The sequence below is a fragment of the Larimichthys crocea genome, chromosome XI (genome assembly GCF_000972845.2).
Source record: "Larimichthys crocea isolate SSNF chromosome XI, L_crocea_2.0, whole genome shotgun sequence".
In the NCBI taxonomy this organism is placed as follows: domain Eukaryota; kingdom Metazoa; phylum Chordata; class Actinopteri; family Sciaenidae; genus Larimichthys; species Larimichthys crocea.
In genome coordinates, this window is record NC_040021.1 from 12,740,746 (window position 1) to 12,762,249 (window position 21,504).

Consider the following 21,504-nt stretch of genomic DNA (forward strand, 5'->3'; position numbering starts at 1 on the left):
TAGTCTGTCATCTTTAAACAGTGTTTTTGATCTCTTCATGTTCACCTGTGTGTTTCCTCCTAACAGGAATGGGTTCAATGCCAAACCTGTCAGTTGGTCTGTCATCCATGTCAACTATGTCAGCCATGCCCATCCTAACACCCATCCCGGCTAACCCCCACATGCACCCTATGCAACCCCTGGTACCAACGGCAATGACTCTGCCTCTCATCACCTCCCTTGGAAACTCTGGACTCCCCAACGGCAATATCAACCTCCTCACTCCGCCTTTTGTTTCCAACAATGCAGGTCGGTTCTGCAGAGGAACCATGTGTGGGAAGAATAGAGATACATACCGATTAGCGGCTTAGCACCAATTCATTCAAACTTAAATCAAGAGCTGAAGATGTTGGATTATGTTTCAGAGCCTTTCCCTTAAACCCATTTTCATTTCACATAACAGGGATGTTTCACTGGCACGCATCACGTTAAGATTAAATGCAAAAGAGGAGAACATAGTGTTGAAAGAAAAAACACTGTAGGGCAGAGATGAGAAGCTGGTGCTGATTGGCTGTTGATTTTAACGTGTGCACATGCAAAGAAAGACACTAGTGTAGCATTACAGCTGGGGACAGAGATACAGGTTGTCTGCAAAATGAGAAGAGGACTAATCAGATGACATTCCTCAGTGAAAAACACGAGAATGCATTATGTGCATTCTCGTGTTTTTGGATTGACTAGATGTAAATCTATCATATTTGCCAAGGTCCTAAGGCCCTTGGCCCCAGTTACCCCAGCTTATCGTACTTTCAAACTAATTCAGTTAGAACATTTATGAGAGATTAATCATCACTAAATTAAAACTGGTTACACAAAACAAACTGGTAGAGCAGTTGTTACTAAATATCAAAAACTAGTAACTGCCAGGTGTAACTGCTACAACAGAACCAACTGAGAAAGCTAACGTTAGCTTTTGTGCTAAATTGTGCTAATGGCACAAAACTGAATTAATACTTTGAAATAGTGTTGGCGACATTAGCGTAACTTACTACTATAACGCTAAATCTGAAGCGCTTCAATGGCGTGGTTTCTTACGATTTACATATTACGAATGTCTTCATTAGCGAAGATATTAAATTTTGTTGGCGCAGCCTTATTTAGTAAATCACTAGTTTGAAACCAATAGTAGTGGTAGTTACTAAGAACTTAAGAATAATAGCTTGTACAACCCGATCCTAGTGTGCAGTGTTTGGTGCATCAGGGTCAGTTATTCAGGTCTTGTGTGTTAATGGTGCAGTGTGATGTAGTGTGGATTACACATGCAATATGAAAGGGCTGAACCTTAGCTATCTACTCCCCGAGGCCTTTTATCTGTCTTGAGGTGCACACATGAGGTGCATTGAGTATTATGTATGCAGTAAGAGCCTCTTTTTAGCACCAAGGAGATGAGTCACCACCGTCTTTACTGTAGTTACTGTACCTACTAGGTAAAAAACAGTCACTGATAGCAAGTGTGGGTACACGTACAGTAGATACAGGCACATTTAGTCTGTTTTCTTTTTGGATTTCTCTGTTGTCTGACTCTGTTTGCTTCATCTCTCACCTCCTCCATCTGTCCTTCAGCTGCTGTTCAACTACAATTTATATCTATGCCATGAGAAATCTAATAAGAGGGAGTGTGAAATGTTGGTTATTTGGTGTTTCCTCAATCGTTATGAGCCCTATAGACTAACCCTCTTTAGCGCAGGGATGCAGACAACAGCTCCCACTTTGATTTTAGCCAGATGTCAATAACCTTGCTGCTGGAGCTCTGTGTGCTGTGACTGTAAAGAATGAGCAGATAAGATTAGATGTACACACATTCAAGGGCAGTTGCAACATTCACATCTACAGTTTGCCACAGTATAAAGAAAACACATATACACACTGTATGTATTTACATGCATGCACTAAAGCATTCACCACATTGTTTTGTCGTATTACCTTGAATTTGTCAAATTTATATTTAACTTTTTGCCTCTTTCCCTGTTTGCAGCGCTCCCTCTCTCTGGCTTTTCCTCTCCAATGACGTTCTCTCCATCCACTGGCATGTCAAAGGCAAACTCTCTTTTGGACCTTGGATCCAGCAGGTGAGAGAGCGTAACTAAATTCATGCTGCATAAAATAAACATGTCAGCTCCCTCAAACAGCCTACAAGGAGGATTTTTTGATAATTTGGATCTCCGCTGTCAGCACATCAAATTCCTCAGTGATTTTTAAGAGAAAGGCTGGTATATTTTGTCACACACTACCAGCCCACTTAGTCCAGTGTCCAAAGAAGCAGGGTTTTTTCCAGAGAAGGGGTTGAGGATCAGAATGCAGGCAGCGATGAAACACTTAGATAACGGAGAGAGCAGGAAGGCAGTTTGAAATCAGATGTTCTAGTTGGCAGCAGTAGGAAGTGGGTTTGTTTAGAGAGTTTAGAGGACTAATCAGATGACATTCCTGCAGGAGGAGGTCACAAATACTGCAACGTTTTCATCTATTTTAGTAGACATGCTTGATGCACCTAATTGCCATTTTATCGCAACGACTGCTGATAGGATTGCCATGTGACATACAAATATTCATGATCCCCAGAGGATGAAGCCTACTGTTCAGCAGTGTTAGCATTGTGAGCACATTCCTATGGTAATGTTACCATTTAGCTCTAAATACAGAGCACCTGGGTGCTACATGGACACATCTTGTGTTTCAGATAAGGTCTGGAAAGGAACAGGATATAGTGGACTAAAAGACTAACTTGTCACCAGTGGGTTCTGTAACATTAAATGCTAACGACATTATTGGCTATTAGCCATAAATGTTAGCTTATATCTCAAATGGAACATGAGATAGTGACTGAAGATGTTTGTAGCCCTATATTTGCAACACTCAAACTTTCATTTGTGCTTTTGAATGATGCTCGTAATCATTAAAGTCCATGTAAAGGCAATTCTGAGATTTCTTTCAAAATATAATAAATGTGTTGGGAAACGTTGCTGAAAACATGTGAAAAGATTTTAAACGATATATTACTGATGTGGAGTCAGAGGTGAAAACCAGTTTTTACCAGTTTTTAGTCCAGGATTTTTTGGGCGGTCCTAAAGGGTGGCTCGATGACACGCTGAGGCCACCCTGAGCAAACCCCTGCACCCCTAGCAGAGAGATAGAGATGAATTAATCTCACTCAGAGTGTTTCAAAGTTAGTCATGTCATTTTCTGAACTCATCTGACACGTTTCAGTCGCTTCAAAATTGCTACTTGGCTGCTCTCACAAGTGGGCGCGGCTTTAGTACATTCAGTGGACGCGCCCCCACAGTCAAAGAGCTGAGAATACTGCTCATTTTTACCTGATTTTGACACCTAATTTGGTAAACTTGTCGATATTTTTAATCATTAAAATTTGGCTGGGTGGTTAATAACACTTTCTTCTTTGGTCTGACAAACTCAGAACACATATTAATTATTTTACATAGACTTTAAGCCTGGAATAGTTACAAAAGTGGGTTTTGATGAGGAGCTTGAAGAAACCTGGAAGGTTTTGTGCAGTTTCAGCAGCAGCCAGATTCCCCTCAAAAAAGACAATAGTAGTATCCAATATCCTTGATCCTTCTCTTGGTGTTTTGTGTGGTTTAGGAAACAGGATAGTGGTAGTATCTGATTTCATTTCGAATGCATTGTTTTGAGTGGGCCAGTGCTTTATACAAAAAGCCCTGACCTCAGGTGTAGGTGGTAAGGTAAGCGATAATAGGGGCAGCAAGAGTGTTGGGATGTCAAATACCAGTACAGGTTTATCTAACAACCGCCCACATTACTTTAACCTTCCAGTCCTAATTGTGACATCCTCTTATATCATGCTTTGTTTGTGTCTTTGTTGAGTTTTTATATAAGGGAATTTTACAGCCCTATTTGGTGGCACTAATTCACATGTATACACACACATACACAGGAAAAGAAGCCCTTAGGCAGAGGGAGGATCCCACACCACATCTACTATTGTCCTTGTCTTTTATTTCAGAGGTAGTACTGCAAGTTTCCACCCTATAATGACTGGGAAAAAAACATACATTCTTCTCAAATGAACATCATCGACCCAGCCTATCCTTCTGCTATTCTTGCAGAGGCATTGTTTATAATAAAAACAGAATGGCTGATTAGCGTTGCCTCAGGATACAGCGCTGTCTTGTTTCAGAGTCATTCTCTACGTGGTCGTTTGCAGCAGCTTCCTCTACAGCTAATTAAGAGCCGAGAAATAACACTGGGGAGTCTCGAGGCAATTAGTGGTTTTAAGTCGAGGCTTTGAATACAAGGGAGAAAGAGAACACTGACCACATAATATTATTGTGTAATTTCCCTTTAGGTGATATCTTGGCATTTCGACATAACCTCTGTTTCTCTCCTTTTTCCTAGTTCAAATTCGTCATCCACCACGTCGTTAGCAAGTAACTCTCCAAAGACGGGTGCAAATGATTGGGCCGTGCCACAGGCCTCAAGACTCAAGTACCGTCAGCAGTTTAACACGCTAGACAAACTCATGAGTGGCTACTTGTCAGGTAGGTCACACACACACACACACACAAACTTTAACTTAAATAAACATGAGGTTCTCAGGACCTCTTGGCTGCCCATGAGTGATCTTCACAAAGTTTGACAGAGCAAACTCTGGGTCAGTTTCACTTCACACACATGCACTATATACTTGTGATTCCTCTCAACCCCACTTGACAGAACGGCAGCAGTCAGACGTACGCAAACACTTCCACATGATTTGGCGTGAGAATTCAGTCAGCTGTTATTTCTGATGTCATTTTTTTTTACTTTGCAGGACCTCAGGTTAGAAACGCGCTGATAGCGTCCAACCTGACACAGACTCAGCTAGCTACCATCTGGTGAGTACAACGTGTGTGTGTGTGTGTGTGTTTGTGTGTGTAATTGTGTGTGTGTGATGTCTTTGCTCTTCAGGTTTTACTCTAAATGAAAATAAGCTGTAAAAATGCAAATCAAAAGAGAGGACATTAAAACTAAGCTGCTGAATATTATAATTTGTGTTGAATTATGTCCACATATAATTGGCTTTAGTGGCAGGGAAAGGTCATTAAAATAATGTTGGAAATACAACAAATGTGGAATATTATCCAAATTGTTATTTCCAACTTTGTCACACCTCATTGTTGTTTGTACTTTAAAGCCGTCCAGCTAGCTGATCAGACTGTTTTAGAGTCTTTTAGCTGTTTGGTTTAAACTTTTACTTTGTTCTGCATTTATAGGCGGCCTTTGCTTAGTCCATACAGACTTGGCTTAGGCAGTGAACCAAGCAGTCAGTTCAAGTCCAGCTCAGACCATCCATGTAATACTTTAATTTAGTGTTTTTTTTCAGCTGTTTGCAGCAAGAAAGTTCTTATATATTACGTGCCCGGCACCTGAAAACAGTGAACACACACAGTTAGCAACTAGCTGGTGGAAATAGCGGAGCATTTAGCAGCTAATGAGCCAGATATTTCCTCCAGGAGTTGGTGCAAACCAAACCAAAGAGCTAAAAAGGGTGGGTGAATATTAGATTCAAAACCTGACTGTAAATGAATGTTAATGTTGCTCTGGGTGTCTGCTGGTTGTGTAAATAAGCAACTGTTAACTCATTCTGCAACAACTTAATGAGGTGGTAAGTCTTTAGAGCCAACCGCTGCCGCCAATGGAAAAAATATATATGCTGCTTAAGTATCATGATAGTCCACTAAAAGTTATAGATCTTGATTTATCTATGATATGACTGCTGTTTTGTGTGTACATAGGACTTTGGCAGACGTGGATAAAGATGGTCAGCTACAAGGTGATGAGTTCATTCTGGCCATGCACCTGGTGGACATGGCTAAAACTGGCAGACCTCTACCACTCACACTGCCTCAAGACCTGGTACCTCCCTCTCTCAGGTAACACACACAGATGGATACGATCACTAGATTTATGAATACATTTGTCACTACAACAAAGTAGATCTTTTTTTCTCATTTCAGAGGAGGAGTCAAGTCTACTGAGCTTGTTAATGGAACGGGGCCCTACATAACTCCCTGTCTAATAGACACAACAGAGATAGAACCTGCACAAAAGTCCAAGAGCAGTGGTATGTCATCCTGCACGCTTTATGTTTTGTTTTAATGTGTAATGTCTTTGTCTGTGTCACACCGCTCTCTTCCTCCTCCTCTTCTCAGTGTCCTTTGAGGACAAGCTGAAGGAGAACTTTGCGCGAGGCAGCGCCGAGCTGGAGAAACGACGACTGGCTCTTGAGGAAGCGCAGAGGAAGGAGAGGGAGAGGAGAGAGAGGGAGGAGAGGGAGGAGAGAGAAAGGAGGGAAAGGGAGGCCAGAGAGCAGGAAAACCGGAGGAGGCTTGAGGAGGAGAGACGACTGGAGAGGCAGAGAGAGATGGAGAGACAGAGGGAGGAGGAGAGGTTGAGAGAGCTGGAGAGGAAGGAGGTGAGTGGGAGAGGCAGCCTCATCTGCGGGATGCTGCACATCTAGATCACCACGTCTGGTGAACACGTTTCCTTTTTAATGTTTCAGGTGGCGAAGCAGGAGATGGAGCGCCAGAGGAGGGAGGAATGGGAGCGTGCGAAGAAAGAGGAGCTGGGCAGGAGGAAAGAGGGCGAGCAGGAGGAGATCTCCAGACTCAGGGCCAAAAAGAAGAGTCTAGAATTGGAGCTGGAGGCTGTGGTGAGACATTTATGAATGTGCATACTTGCAATGTTAATGAAATCATGGCCACACACTAATATCTACCGCTCCATGGTCTCACAGGGCAACAAGCACAAGCAGATTTCAGACCGCCTCCGTGACGCTCAGAGCAAGAGGCGCATCCTGAAGGCGGAGGTGGACCTCGTCAACCAGAAGAGGGACGCACGCATCACAGAGATCAACACGTTGCAGCTTCAGTTTGAGGTTAAAGAAATGTGTCTTGCTTTCTCTTCTTCCACATTAAAGTTTCCCATGAATGTTTTGTTTTTTTCATTCTTGCCTCTGTGTTTGCCATAGGACTGGCAGAGGAAGCTCTCACAGCTGGTCCCAGAACAACAGAGGCTGACCGAGAAGCTGAGAAACATAAGCCTCAGCAAACTCTCCTGTGGGTGACAGCAAACGCCTGCTCCGACAACACGCAGACACAATATCTGTCTCTGAATTCCCTCACTTGCCTCTGACCTTTTGACCTTTGCCTTGTAGCGGTCGCTTTGACCTCTCTGACCGGTAGCGTGACAGAGAAAGGTGTGACTTGCCGGAGGCTGAAGGACCAGCTTGATACTCTAGAGAGGGAAACCACAGACAAACTGGCCCAGATGGAGCAGTACAACAAGGAGCTTAAGGTCAGTGATCAGCACAGACCAGATTTAAGATGTGAAGATACACTAGGACACCTGTCAGTCAAGCAATACCAGTGATGCACCACAGTTTACCATTTTAGAGCCCATGCTACAGTATTAATAGACTTTTGAATGTATTTTGCCTACAGATTTAGAGCGCATTCAGACAGAATCTGCAGGTTTTTCCATTCAGTTGAGTTGGGGTAGTTCATTTCGGCTGCGGTGGTGCAGGGCACAGGAGTGTCCGCCAGAAAATACAGCAACCCACGACAGAGAAAGTTGAGTCAGATCCAACTTTTGGAAAAACGCAGCCCACTGTGGCCGGCAATCAGATTCACAGATCAGGCAAATCCTCCACAGTCAGCCTGAAATGTCTCTGAAACTGAGACTATCCAGGTGGATGATACTTTACCTGTTGTGTTCCGGCTTTGTTTGTTTCATGTACCCAGGTTCTAAATAGTGACACGAGTAAGCAGTGAGTCGAGAGACATACACAGTGAATAAGAGTGTGTGAGCGCTGGCATCGATAATGCTGTCATCGATAATGCTGTCATCAGAGAAATAAAAAGTTATTTCCTGATTGTTTTCTAGCACTTGTGGTCAGCACAAATCGACACACACCCCACACACCTCCTGCCTCACCCCTCTCACCCACACACTCTGTTGGACAACACTGTAACAATTCCCCACAGTGCCTGATCCTGTCTGAATGCGCCCTAATACATCCATTAGTTTTTGTCTATAACCCCGTGGTCTGAAAATCAAGTAGCAACTTGTTTAAGTTGAGTAATCCATCACATTAAACATAAATTGCGCATTGAATTTTGTAACTATGAGTTGAAACTGTGTCAGCACACGGAGATTATGTAACATTGATTGATACAAACAAGCTATGTGTGCTAATGGATTATCACGCCCGACAGAAATGAATGGAAATCAGTGGATGCCTGCAACTTCAGAGAGATATAAAACGATTTAAAACAGTACAGCATACATTAAAGATAGATACACATATTTTATATTTATACTATTTTTAAGATGCTAAAACTTTGTCTATTCGCTTTCTACTACCATGTATGTGCACTGAGTATGCTTGAGTCAGGAGATCATAGGCTTAGTTTAACATAGACTTTGCATCTAACTCCCTGTACATTTTTACATTTCTATTAATGTTCTGATTAAACAAGATATTACTTGTTAATTAGTAAGCTCAGTGACCGTTCAGAAAAGAGAGACACCTGACTGTAACATGAGTTTAGCCACTGTTGGTCTCTTTGGAAGGCTAACTGCAGGTTTTAAGTCTATTAACTCTTGTTAGAGAAGTGAATATAAGCACAGATTATGAGCGTTTCTTTCTCCCCATCGTCACTGAATTAAATATTGGCCTCATTTTTACAAGCCACATACCTTCTGAACATTCTGACAAATTAACTTTGTTCGAGGCCTGTCTTTATCTCATTAGCAAAACATTCTCCCAAGATCTGGCAACACAAATATCTGTTCCCTCTGTCGGTGCTGAATCATCGGTCTGAACCGTCTCTGGTACAACACAATCTGTTTTCATCCATCCACTCGACGTTCGCAATAATTCCAAACAAGGTTTGGAGATCAGGGTCGAGTAGACCATGCCCACAGGGAGGCGGGAAGTGTGTTTCATTTGATATCATTGGCGTAAATTGTAATGCATTAACTTGTAATATAGAGTATCTTTGGTAAGCTATTGCTGTTTCTGGTAACACTTCCCTGCTTCCTCTTTATGCTAGGTAATCAACTGACTGGCCCCAAATTTTATGCACAGATTTGAAAGTGGGTTCTCATTTAACTGTGCAAGAAAACAATTTTTCCAAAAGATGGATATTTATATTCGAGTCTTACCACAGTACAGCAATACAAAGCAACATCACTATATGATGGATTACACCAATATAACAAGAATCTGGTTTGTAAGGAGTTTTCTTTCTTTCAGCAGTTTTTTATTGTTTTACATTTAAAACTCTGCCGTGAAATGTTCCACTGGTCATTGTAACTTTAGAGGTTCACCCTTCAAGCAAAGAAAACCGTGTTACCTATCTGTTATGGCACACATACAGACCAAGCCTGATAAATCAATACCTGTGAAGAATGATGTCATTTGCTCTCACGATGTATCGTCAATCTGATGCTAATGACTGCAGCATCAAAAAGCCTGCTCAAGATCTGTTTTCTTAACCACTTCGTAACACTTTCCTCTCTCTATTTTTCCTCTGCTTCACACTACCTGGATGTCTCTGTTACTACTTCACAACATTCTCGTCTCTCTTTTTACTTTCTGCTTTCCTTTTTTCTTCTCACAACTCACCTGTTTTCCTCCATTTATCTTGATCACACTTATTATATTTCACCTTCTGTCCATCCCATCCTCCTCTCCATTTTCCCACCCTCCATCACCCCACTGTGTGTTTCTTTCATAGCTTGGGGATATGGATGACTGTGTCCTGCGGGGCCTTCTGTCTCTGCTGGCCTGCCTCAGCCAGCTCTTCCTTCTCATCAAGGTTATCTTTCTTCCTCTTTGTGTCTCTCTCTACCCCCCCACTGTGTAATCTTTTTCACCCCCCTCCTCCTCCTTATTATGTTTCTTGTCATCTCACCTCTTGTTTTCCCTTAAGCCACAATCTTCTCTTCCTTTTCATCCCGTGATGATTCAGTCTCTTCGTAAATCCTCACTCCTTTTGTCTTTGACTCATTAAATGGAGCTCAGTTTTGGTACCATGTCTTCCTTTTTTGTTGTGTCTCTCCATGGGATTTGTTCTAGCCTGTGTTTTCTGTGTAAACAGGATGCACCCTAAGGGTAAAACACACACACAGAATGCTTAACCTGCACACTTTTTGTGTAAGAAAGAGGGGAATAAATTGAACTCACATCTGCATGTTGCTGTGAATGGCTGCCGGTTTGTGTGTGTTTATCAGTTTTGCATGTTTGGAATGATTGTATTCATACTATCAAATACTTTTGTGACACCACCATTCATGTGGAAACCAGTCTACTACTTTCTATAGATTACAGAGTACAAATTGACTATACAAATGCTTTGGCTGCTTTGTGGTTTGAGCAGAATTAAAGCTTGAACAGTTGTGTTGTGCTTTGTGGCTGATCATAACACTGTTGTTAAACTAGTCCATGCTCGTGTCTTTTATGTCTCTCTGATGCATTGTGTATTCTGTGGCTGCTTCAGGAGCTAAGGGAGAAGCAGGTGAGGCAGCAGACTGTCCTGGACGATCTGTACCGAGTCAAAGAGGAGAAACTGAGGGAGCTGCAGAGACGCAGGGAGGAGGAGATGGAGAGGAAGAGGAGGGAGGAAGAGGAGGCAGCCAGGTATTTGTCTTTGTTTGGATCATCCGTGATGCCTGACTTCATTTCCATTAAAACACATCGTCCTCTGTGTTCGCTTCTGACAGACAGGCAAAGCTGGAGCAAGAGAGAAGAGAGAGGGAGAAGAGGGAGAAGGAGGAAGAGGAGGCACGGCAAAGAAGACTCCAGGAGGAGCAGAGGGCCAGGCAGAGGGAAGAGGAGGAGAGGGAGGCGCAGGCTCGTCTTCAAGCTGCCCAGGAGAAAGCACAGGAAGAGGAGAGAAGAAGGAGAGAGGAGCAGGAGGAGGAGGAGGCGAAGAGGAAGAGGGAGGAAGAGGAGGAAGAAAGGAAACGGAAAGAGGCAGAGGAGGAGGAGGAGGAGAGGAGAAGGAAGAAAGAAGAACAAGATAGAGGAGGACAGCAGCCGGTGTTGGTGGCTCAGCAATGCTCCAAGCTGACCACGTATCGAGCTCTGTACTCGTTTGTTGCTCGAAACACAGATGAGCTGAGCGTGGACGCAGACTGTCTTATAGAGGTACACAACACACACTCACACTGTGAACACACACATTCACACATTTACCCTCACTGTAGATACATAGGTGGTCTGTTGTTCTGCAATATTTCAACATCGCATAGTCCAGTTATTCCCTCAAAAACATTTAATTGTAGAGCAGTTTTCCTCAAACAGACAACCACACACACACACACACAGTAATGAAAGTGTGCCTGGAGTAATAGAGTGGCATATGTTTTCTTACCTGATGCCACATTATGGGTGATGAATAGTGGATTTTAATCTTTTTAAAGTGCATGTGTCTAAATGCACTGTGTGCTGAGTTAATGTGTTTTTCAATAGCGAGGTTCACAGTCTTCCACAAGGTTGTCTTTTAATGTAGTTTACTCATAGAAGCTCCCGGTAATACTCTTCAGAGAGGTTCTTTACCTTTTAAGCATTTCTCAAATTTATAGGAAAGTTTACTGTGCACCTCATCCAGCTGACATCACCAATCAGCTACACGATTCCTAAAAAAGCAAGACGATTTTATGTTTGATACATATAGTACATGCAATTATAAGAAAACATGATATAGCAGGTGTTCTAAACAACATTTACACATTATTCGCTATTACATAAATGTGAACATTCTTTTGTAATCACATTAGTCCTCTTTATAACAACTAGCTAGTTTGTAGAATATAAATATTAAATATTGATAGTTAGCAAAACAACAGTAATGTCAGCAAACTAGCCAAGCTGCTTAGCCACTTAGCTCAGTAGCTTAACTTAGTAGCTAAATTTACCATAGTGTTGTATAGCATTGTATTTTTGGAATAGCTAATGAGCTACTTAGTAGTTGGCTACGAAGGTCATATTATTAGGAAATATTATAGAAGTAGCTAACGTAGAGATATAGTTTTACTTTATAGTTTGTAATGAATACATAGTAGCCTACTTTATAGCTAGTTTGTTGACATTACTTTAGTTGTGGTTGCATTTTTAAATTAGCTAACTAATATTTGCTAGTTTGTAAAATGATATTTGATAAGTGTGGCACTGCAAGAGAAAAGAAAGATGTTGTCAGATCTGTAAAAATGGCAGAAGCAAGCAGTTGATGTGGAAACTGCAAGCAGTCAGCGTGCAGTGATTATAATGTATGTACACAGCCTCGTTCTAACTCCACTACCAGGATATGTTTGTGTAATACGCTAATTGTACATGATATCTGTGAAACAGTAATTATTTCTGATTGGTCCAAAGGATGACTGTAGTTGGAAACCAACATGTTTATCATCATCACCTTGTTACGTCTCACTGTGGATGATTAAGATGTGTTTTCCATGATGCAGGTGGATGAGCAGACTGTCGGTGAGCCTGGTTGGCTGTGTGGGAGTTACCGTGGTAACAGGGGCTGGTTCCCCCAGAGTTACGCAGAGAAATGTCTTACCCCATCTACTACTGAGCCTGCCCCTTCTTCACCGGGAAAAAAGTCCTCTCCACCACCACCACTGAACACGAGGTAACATGCAGGAAGAAAACAGGATGGTCAGGACAGTCTCAAAGACATTTTCTGTGTGATATTTCAGTTCCCCTGCACTAAAGATAGTACAGTTTTGTGCTTATTTTGCTGTCTCCTGGTCTGTAGCAGTCACCTTGGGTGTTGTAATTTATGCCACAGTACTGTTGTAGGTTGTTTTTATTCTTGCGTTGGCTCCTTCCCTGATGGTTTGTTCCACGTGTTTCACCTAGAGTCCCAGATGGGGAGGTGGCAGGTGACGCCATCGATCTTGCCCAATCTGATGCTTCACAGGTGAGGAGGAAATCTTGGCTTGTGTTTACTTTTAACTTCACTCATGAGTTAAACTGGGACTGACCTTTAGTTTTATTGAAAGACAGCTCACTCTGAATGGACACATAAACATTTTATTGACTTGCTCTAGTATGCAACTTATCTGTACTTTGGTATTTACTCTCTGTTGTCAGGCATCACAAGGGAAAAAGTTCTGTCTTTTCAAAAAGAGCACAAAGAGTTTATTTTGAAAATTACATAAAAACGTCCTGATCTCTTGAAATATTAGGATTATTAATCAATATTTTTATTCTAACAATGGATCACATGCCTGTAAATGTGTTTATCATCCAATGCAGCTACAGCAAACCCTTTTTTTGGCTCCTTTCAGCTCATTGTTTTGGTTTTTCGGGCCCACAAATTTACTGGTTAGGTTCACTTTCATTCCGCTTAACAGCATAATTTCCAATTTTAACTTTTTGACCATTATGAGCGCACCATCCAGGTACTCACAGTACATTGCATTTTGCCATAACTGACAGTGTGAATGCACTTATGTACTCAAAATAGCAAGTTTAAGTATGGATGTTTCAAATTGAATTGATTCAAATCCAGTGTCCGAAACATGCAAATGTTTCTCTATATCTGCTCGATGTTTAAATAAGAAGCTGTTTGCTAACAAGCTGCCTATATTAATGTTGTAAGCTGACAATATGTCAGTGTTCCCTCCAGGTAGCCATAAATTATTTAATGCTCCTACTTTCCTTGGTCTTCTGTTGATATAGTAATGTCTGCCTTCGTAATGTATGTGAGCTATAAACTGACTTTGGCGGGCAAGGAAGTAGGTCTGGCTGGGGTACACACACTGCTGTTGACATCAACACACACATCTTGAACAGCAGTATGACTGTATATTTATAGCTTTTCTCCACTGGGAGTTCCTCTCTTTCTCTCTGCCTCTCTGTGGGTCACCCAGACATTTACAGATCTCCATCTCCCAACAGATAACATCAGTGTTAGTAGGTCTGGCATTTGTAGGTTACATCTCAGAAAGAGTGAGGGGAACTGTGATAATCTAAATTGCTTCATATCTGGATGAGTAGCGAGTTGGGCTGATTTAGTGGTTTAACTCTGCTCTTCTAATCTCACTCCTCAGTCCTCCGTCCCTCTGCTGGCTCGAGCCGTCTCCTCTTGGTCAGCCACCTCAGAGACTCACCTCAGCCTCTCCTTTGGCGACGTCATCACTGTGCTGCTGAGCTTCTCACAGGGCGACATCATCAGTGTGCTGCAGCAGAGGGAGGACTGGTGGTTGGGACAGCTCAACGGGACGCAGGGATGGTTTCCCAAAGACTGTGTCACTTTGGAGACGGGCGGCAATATAGAGTATGAAGACATGCACAGACCTCTCTGATGTTAAATCTAAATTTAAAGTGCAAGACTAAATTGACTTCATGTTGTTTCCATTCTAGTGTGGATGCATTTGACACATGTGACTCTGCTCAGCTGGAAGGTGAGTGTAGTTCATCTTTCGTTAAACGATTAAATAACTCAGACATGTGGTTCTGACTTACACTTTATCCCATCCAGAGTATGTGGCCTTGTACACGTACGAGAGCCCAGAGGCGGGGGACCTCACGTTCGTCGAGGGAGACGTTGTCATGGTAACGGAGAGAGAAGGAGAGTGGTGGCGAGGATGTATCGGCGATCAGACGGGGGTTTTCCCTTCCAACTATGTCCGACCTGTTGAACCAGAGGTGAGCTTCCCTTCCAACTATGTCCGACCTGTTGAACCAGAGGTGAGCCAAGTCAGGTGTTTTAAAAAAAATAATAATAATTCGTAGAACCAAAGTTTTATTAAATGTTTTTAATAATAGAAATGTATTTATTGTATATTATATAAACTGTCTATATCATATAGCAAGAAATATTATAAAGATTAGTCAGCTTATTGACTTAAATCAGTTATGCATTTTGGGGTTTTTTTCTTTTCATCTCAGACAAAAAATGTGTTAGTACAATGTAAAAATAATCAATACATGAATATATATATATATCTAATATTATATATATTATATTATATATATATTATTCTATATATATTATATATTATATTATATATAGATATATATATATTACCAGTGCTTAATAAATTTATTAGACCACCACCCAATGTAAAGTTTATGCCACAGCTGCCCTAAATTAGCAGCATTGGTATTTACCCAAATAATTTTTCATGTTTGTAATGGTTAATACACCAGTAGCTCTTTAACCAAAATAATATTTTTATTTCTAAAATATAATTATTATTATTATGCATGAATTTTACAATTCACTTTTACAAAAAAGCACATTATTATTTATTGTTTAAGATGTCAAATTATAGTTATCTACTTGGATTCCTGAACAGAAGAATTAGTTTTAGTGGTTATGGTAATGTTATGCTTGATTCATTTCTGATTTCTCAGAGAAGCCCGCATTAAATCACGTCATGATGCTGGATGGTCTCTGACAGGTAGTCTAATAAATTGGTTAAGCACTGTATATATTGATGATCATTAGTGGCACGCAAGCATTTTTTCCCCCATATTCCACAGATTTTGTTAAAAATGTGTATTTATTTCTGTATTTATTACTATAGTCATTCACTTACTACTGCTATTTCTGTATTTATTACTATAGTCATTCACTTACTACTGCTTTATTTATTTAGACGACAAGACCTGGAGCTCCGTCCAAAAAGCCTGGTGAGAGCACATACTCATAGTCTGCTGATTAACTCCATAATTCTCTTGACATTTACCTGATCTAAATCCATCAACTATCTTGGTTTCTTCGACAGAGATTGCTCAGGCAGTCAACATCACCGTCGCCCCGACGTTGCATCAGTTGCGTCTGTCTCCAGGGCAACTGATAGTGGTCCTGGCCAAGAACTCCACTGGCTGGTGGCTCGGGGAACTGCAGGTCAGTCATTAGAGCCGTGAGGGGAACTTATGAGTTCAATCTTCTTCTCTTTTTTTTTCAAGAAAATAAGAGTAGAAGGATAATGTTAGCTATTAGAAAAATGTAAGTAACAAGGTTTAACTTAATTTGCCTTTAAATGCTGATGTGCAGTTTAAGGTCAACTGTATCTTGGAGAACTGTAAGCATGATTAATTGTGTACTTCTCTTGGAGCCACTGCCCATATTTGAATGCATTTTAATATTTTTTCTGCCTCTATTTGATGAAAAAATATTTGATAATATGAAAATTATTTAAAGGTTTTATATAGAAAAATGTGTCGTAACTCAAGTTTGTATGTATATACCCAATGTAAGTTAATCCGTCTCTTTCCTGACACAGCTCGTACTCCAGATGTTTTTGTACCTCCATGACTTGTCAGATCGATAAAGAGTGAGCGAGAGGTGGACATGAGGTTACGGGATTAATAACAGGGTTGTCTCTAGGTTATACATCTACAGCAGTGTGAGGTCAATCCTCACTGCCTATTTTGTGCTGAGGATGCGACTTTAGTTCTGGTTAAGCTGTCAGTGAGCAATCTGACACAGTAATGAGACAGCTGGGTAAAGGCAGCAGCACAGACAGTCAAAACTGAAATGAATATTGTTGCAGTGCGTAGGATTGCCGCAGTTTTCTTAAACTAGAGAAATAGAACATGATGATCTTTATTTATATTAATCTTGGTCAAGAAAGATGAAGCATTGAATCAAGCAATCTTTGATTCATGAAGGCAGTGAATATAAATTCCCAGTAAAGACCCATCGGGATTCAGTATAGATCGTTGTTTGCACTGCTGTGATTCTGGAGGTTCAGCTCTCTGCCCCGCAAAATCGATTCATCAATTCATCTCTTGATTTAGAATTCAGAACTGAACCAGCAGAAGATTGATTTACTCTCACTGGCTCTTTTTCCTCCAGGCTCGAGGCAAGAAGCGGCAGAGAGGCTGGTTTCATTCCTCTCACGTTAAACTTCTCGGCCCATCCAGCAGCAAATCCTCCCCCTCTCCTCTGCCAGGTGATGGCTGACACACTTTTAGCATGACATGCTCTTTGACACACGTCTGCATGATATATTATTTTCTTGGGTTGTTTCCACATTTTCTTATTTGGATTGGAGTAATGAATGTATCCTGTAGTAAATCCAAAATCATTTTAAAGAGACACATTAATAATTCAAGGCTCCAATTACTCTGACATCGCTGCCAAGACGCTGTTAAATTACTGTGATTATTCTGGAATAAGTGGACACATCCCGTAACAGAACTGCATATGCATTTTTTGGTTGAATAGCATTCATAAATTCAATTACTGCTGTATTTTTTTTTCCCCATTAATTTTTCCCCGAAAACCAGAAAGCAGTCTCTGTTATCAATAGATCCATGACATTTAACAAGAATAAAAGTCTAAAGCTTTGAGCTAAAAGCTAACATTAGCATGTTAACATGTGACGATGTTGACACGCTCATGTTTTGCAGGTTTACCAATGTTCACTGTCTTAGTTTAGCTTTAGTTTAGTTTAAATGTTAATAAACCTGAGACTGATGGGAATCATTTTGCAGGTATTATACCACAAAAATATTTGATATGACGACTATGGGAGATATTACAATTCATCCAATACACCACATTTTATGGCAATCCATTTAATAGGTGTGGAGACTTTCACTTAAAACCAACATGTCAAGCGACTGGTTGTGCTGGATGAAAAGTCAGAGGATCGCTAAAGTCATTAGGATTCATCCTCTGGGGGCCATGATCATCAATCCAATAGTTGCTGAGCTCTTTCAGTGCAAACAATAGTTGTGGACTGGTGACTAGATCCACTGTGCTAGCGAGTACAAAATTCAGTAAAATATAATTTCAAACATGTCAACCTCATGTGTGCCTCATATTCCTCAGTGTGCCAAGTCATCGCCATGTACGACTATACTGCTGCCAATCGAGATGAGCTGAGCTTCTCCAAGGGTCAGCTGATCAGCATCCTGGACAAGACCAACCCCGATTGGTGGAAAGGAGACGTCAATGGGGTCACAGGCCTGCTGCCCACCAATTATGTCAAGATGACAACAGAATCAGACCCCAGCCAGCAATGTGAGTAAACTTCATGCTTTTTTTTTTTCTGGCTTAACAATTTCTCTCAGGGGGACAATATTTTTCTCTCATACCACTTGAAAGAAAATCAATAATTCACACATGTAGTTATTTATTATTGTGGGAGTGCTGTCCGTGAAAGGAAACAAGACTGTGGGCACAAATGGAAACTGATAAAACACTTTTGTCAGTTGTAGAAACAAACGTTTGTCTCGTTGCTGAAAATCTAAATGGTTGACTTGGCTCACTTTAGGTACAGTAGATTCGTTATCCCTGTCAGAGCATGAAGTGACTGATGGTAAGCTGAAAAGAGTTGGGTTTTGTCAATCACAGAGGGATGACTGGTGAACATGAACTCACTGAACTTAAAAGGCTCAATCTTCTGTATATTTTGGGTGTGTTGGTAAAAAGAATGGTGTCTCTCGCCTTGAATTAACAGGACAAAAGTTAAAATAATTCAGTTTCCCTTAATCCACATAAGCAAAACAGATCGGGCCTTTTAAGTTTTGAAGGAATAGTTTTGTGAACTCTGCTTATTCGGCTTCTTGTTGGGAATTAGACGAGAAAGTGTTTGCCGCTCTCATATCTGTCATTTTGATAAAGGTAAAGCAGGTGGTTAGCCAAGCATAAAGACTGGAAGCAGAGGAAAGAAGTTAGCCGGCCAACCAGAAGGTAAAATAGCAGTTAGGGGTACGGCTCATGGGCACCTTGGCAGTGCCCAGGAGGTGAATTGGTACCTCCCCCAGGTACCAATTCACACTCCATACTGCGGTTCGGCCAGAGTGGTACTTCTGAGGTTATGCACGATGTAAAAAGTTTGAGAAACACTGAGCTAAGCTATCACAGCGCAGAGACATGAGAGCGGTATCCAACTTTTCACCTAACTCTCTGCCAGACAGTGAATAGCAAGCAAGTCGTGAAACAAATCACTGGGTCACAGAACAAAACGGAACAACCAAGAATTAGCTTCAAATCAAACCGGCATGTTGTTTTCATCCTAATCGGTCACATTAAAAAAAAAAATTCTGACTAATTTTCACTTCACTGATGGACAGAAACAATGTACAAAGCACTTGTCCATTATGCTTCTAACTGTTTATACAGTACACTAATCACTGGTCTTTTGGGAAGGGTGGTGATTCCTCTCATGTATATTCACGGCACTCCTCTGATGATATTAAGAGGGTCATTTTTAAGCAGGAGGTGTATGCTCTTAATTAGTATTCATAGCTTGCATGTTCTTCTCGCAGCAGTGGATCTATGTTAACAAGACGAAAGCACTGGACGTCTAATTAGGATGAAGTCGTTAAAGCCGCAGACAGGAAACACAATAAAATTTTAATTCTAATGAACATGTTCTGACACTGCGCTTCATCAGAGGAATGAAAAGTAAGAAATTACCATCACGCTCCAGCTGATACGATTAGTAACAACATTTACATTTCCAGAAATACATTATTAATGCACGTGCATGTATGAGTCTAGCATTAATATTAAAACTATATTAATGTCTGCTGTCTCTCCGTCTCTCCTTCATCTCACTCACCTCCCCCTCCCGCTCCTCCACTTCATATCTTTTTTCTGTTGTAGGACAGTAATGCTGGCTTTCCTCTCTCCTCCTCCTCCTCCTCCTCTTCCTCCTCCTCGTCCTCCTCCTCCTCCTCCTGTACCTCACCCTTTCTGTCTGAGCCAAACCGAATTGCCCTGTCGCAACAGGAAGCCCAGCCGCCAGCAAGAACAGCCCGGCTCTGCGCTTTCCACCTCACTCGTTTAGGACTGTGGTGTTCTGTGCTCGTCTTGTTTATATTTTTATTTATTTAATTAGCTTCTTTTACCTGCTCTTCTTTCTTTTTTTTTCTTTTTCTTTTTTAAAACCCTGTCCCTTTTTCTATAAGGCATTTATTTCCCACTCTTACCCCCTTGCTCTCTCTCTCTCTCCTTTATGTGTTTCCCTTGATGTTTCTTTAACTAACTAATTAACCAAGGGAGCGAGGCGGAGGCAGCTAGACGTGTTTTTTTTTTTTTTAGAGGCTTTTGTCCCTCTGATACAAAATAAAGGCATGAAATGTGTAGTTTTGCTAAAAATATGGATCGTAAGAGTTTGGTTACACAATATAATGAAAATAATATGCCAATGGCATCAAACTGAAGTCATTTAGTTTTTTAAATTAAGGCTTGTTTAAATTTCTTAACAGGGTCACTCATTCTTGCACTAACAACATTAAACCTTGCTAAAAATGGACCAATGTGAAGACTCACTGTTGCTTAAATCACCAATAACCTTGACTGCTGCCTGCTCGCTGCTCATTGCTCGTACTAAAACTAATTTATTGTGATTTCTTTTTGTTCGCTCTTCCATTTATTGATGCTTCCAGGCGAGTTTAAAGATTGAGACTCATCCTGTGCTGAACTGTGATATCACCAGCAAGATAAACACGCAGATATTAGAATACCAACTGTTATGGTAGATTCAGAGATAAATGACACCACACTGCTGACATTGACGTTCCAACTTTTTGCCAAGTTTGTACCTCAAAGACTTGAACTACTACCCAACTGAGTCTTCCACTGCTCTTTCACACAAGCATTAGCTAATTTACTCATTCACACCTATGCAATCATCTGGAGCGAGCGCTCCACCGTGAAAAGGTGCTTTTTGTTTTTCTTTAACTTGGTGTCCTTCGTAGCAGTGTTCTTAGCGTTTGCATTGCCTGGTATGTTCATGTACTGCAACTACAACGTGCCTCACCTCTTGTCTGTGCATTAAATGTAAATAAAATATAGAACTTCTAATAAAGGGAGATTTTAACATGCAGACGTGTGTAGTGTTTCCCGAGGAACTGTGCTCGCGATTGACAGGAGAGTGTCTGTGCGTGTTGCACATGCTTGTGTCGTTGGTGTGTCTGTGCATGCATGGATGCATGGCCGCATGTTTGCTCGTCTGCACGTGTGTATGCGCGCTTGTAGGGTGTGCCGACCTGATGACGCTGGACACCATGACCCCTCAGGAGAGGAAGAGACAAGGTTACATCCATGAGCTCATCCAGACTGAGGAGACCTACGTGGAAGACCTGGAGTTGGTACTAGAGGTGAAACAAAGAGACAAACACGGAGCATGCATATTCAGAAAGCATTAACCTTTTTGTCCAGAATTTGAACCACGGGTTATGTTTTAATATATTTTCTCAGGTCTTCCATAAGCCCATGTCAGAGTCTGGCCGTCTAACAGAAGCTGAGATGGGAGTGATCTTTGTTAACTGGAGGGAGCTGATTATGTGTAACACCAAACTACTCAAGTAGGTACCCCGATATCAAATTTATGAGCCATTCTGGTAAATGTTAACACTGAAATTAAAGTTTCTGGATTTGCTTCAGGGAGAAAAGTATGTAAGTTTTATATCTGGCTTAGCACATATTTATGAAGATGTAACAAAGATCGTGTTTTACATCA

The 21,504-nt window shown here is 41.2% G+C and overlaps 1 protein-coding gene across 3 annotated transcripts in view; it reads left to right on the plus strand.

The window, feature by feature from the left end:
- Window positions 1-21,504, plus strand: part of itsn2a (intersectin 2a) — a 38,914-nt gene that overhangs the window by 13,046 nt on the left and 4,364 nt on the right. The window contains exons 6-31 of one of the 3 annotated variants that reach the window (XM_027284583.1): window positions 67-288; window positions 2,015-2,108; window positions 4,411-4,553; window positions 4,826-4,889; window positions 5,790-5,927; window positions 6,012-6,118; window positions 6,207-6,469; window positions 6,557-6,706; window positions 6,791-6,931; window positions 7,025-7,112; window positions 7,211-7,350; window positions 9,798-9,878; window positions 10,560-10,699; window positions 10,783-11,209; window positions 12,526-12,695; window positions 12,926-12,986; window positions 14,122-14,348; window positions 14,435-14,475; window positions 14,553-14,719; window positions 15,676-15,709; window positions 15,805-15,926; window positions 16,881-16,977; window positions 17,862-18,053; window positions 18,307-18,351; window positions 21,021-21,142; window positions 21,243-21,349. In XM_027284583.1, coding sequence (XP_027140384.1) covers window positions 67-288; window positions 2,015-2,108; window positions 4,411-4,553; window positions 4,826-4,889; window positions 5,790-5,927; window positions 6,012-6,118; window positions 6,207-6,469; window positions 6,557-6,706; window positions 6,791-6,931; window positions 7,025-7,112; window positions 7,211-7,350; window positions 9,798-9,878; window positions 10,560-10,699; window positions 10,783-11,209; window positions 12,526-12,695; window positions 12,926-12,986; window positions 14,122-14,348; window positions 14,435-14,475; window positions 14,553-14,719; window positions 15,676-15,709; window positions 15,805-15,926; window positions 16,881-16,977; window positions 17,862-18,053; window positions 18,307-18,351; window positions 21,021-21,142; window positions 21,243-21,349 — 3,583 coding nt within the window. The remainder of the gene's footprint in view (window positions 1-66; window positions 289-2,014; window positions 2,109-4,410; window positions 4,554-4,825; window positions 4,890-5,789; window positions 5,928-6,011; window positions 6,119-6,206; window positions 6,470-6,556; window positions 6,707-6,790; window positions 6,932-7,024; window positions 7,113-7,210; window positions 7,351-9,797; window positions 9,879-10,559; window positions 10,700-10,782; window positions 11,210-12,525; window positions 12,696-12,925; window positions 12,987-14,121; window positions 14,349-14,434; window positions 14,476-14,552; window positions 14,720-15,675; window positions 15,710-15,804; window positions 15,927-16,880; window positions 16,978-17,861; window positions 18,054-18,306; window positions 18,352-21,020; window positions 21,143-21,242; window positions 21,350-21,504) is intronic. The other 2 variants (XM_027284584.1, XM_027284585.1) reach the window with 2 other exon arrangements.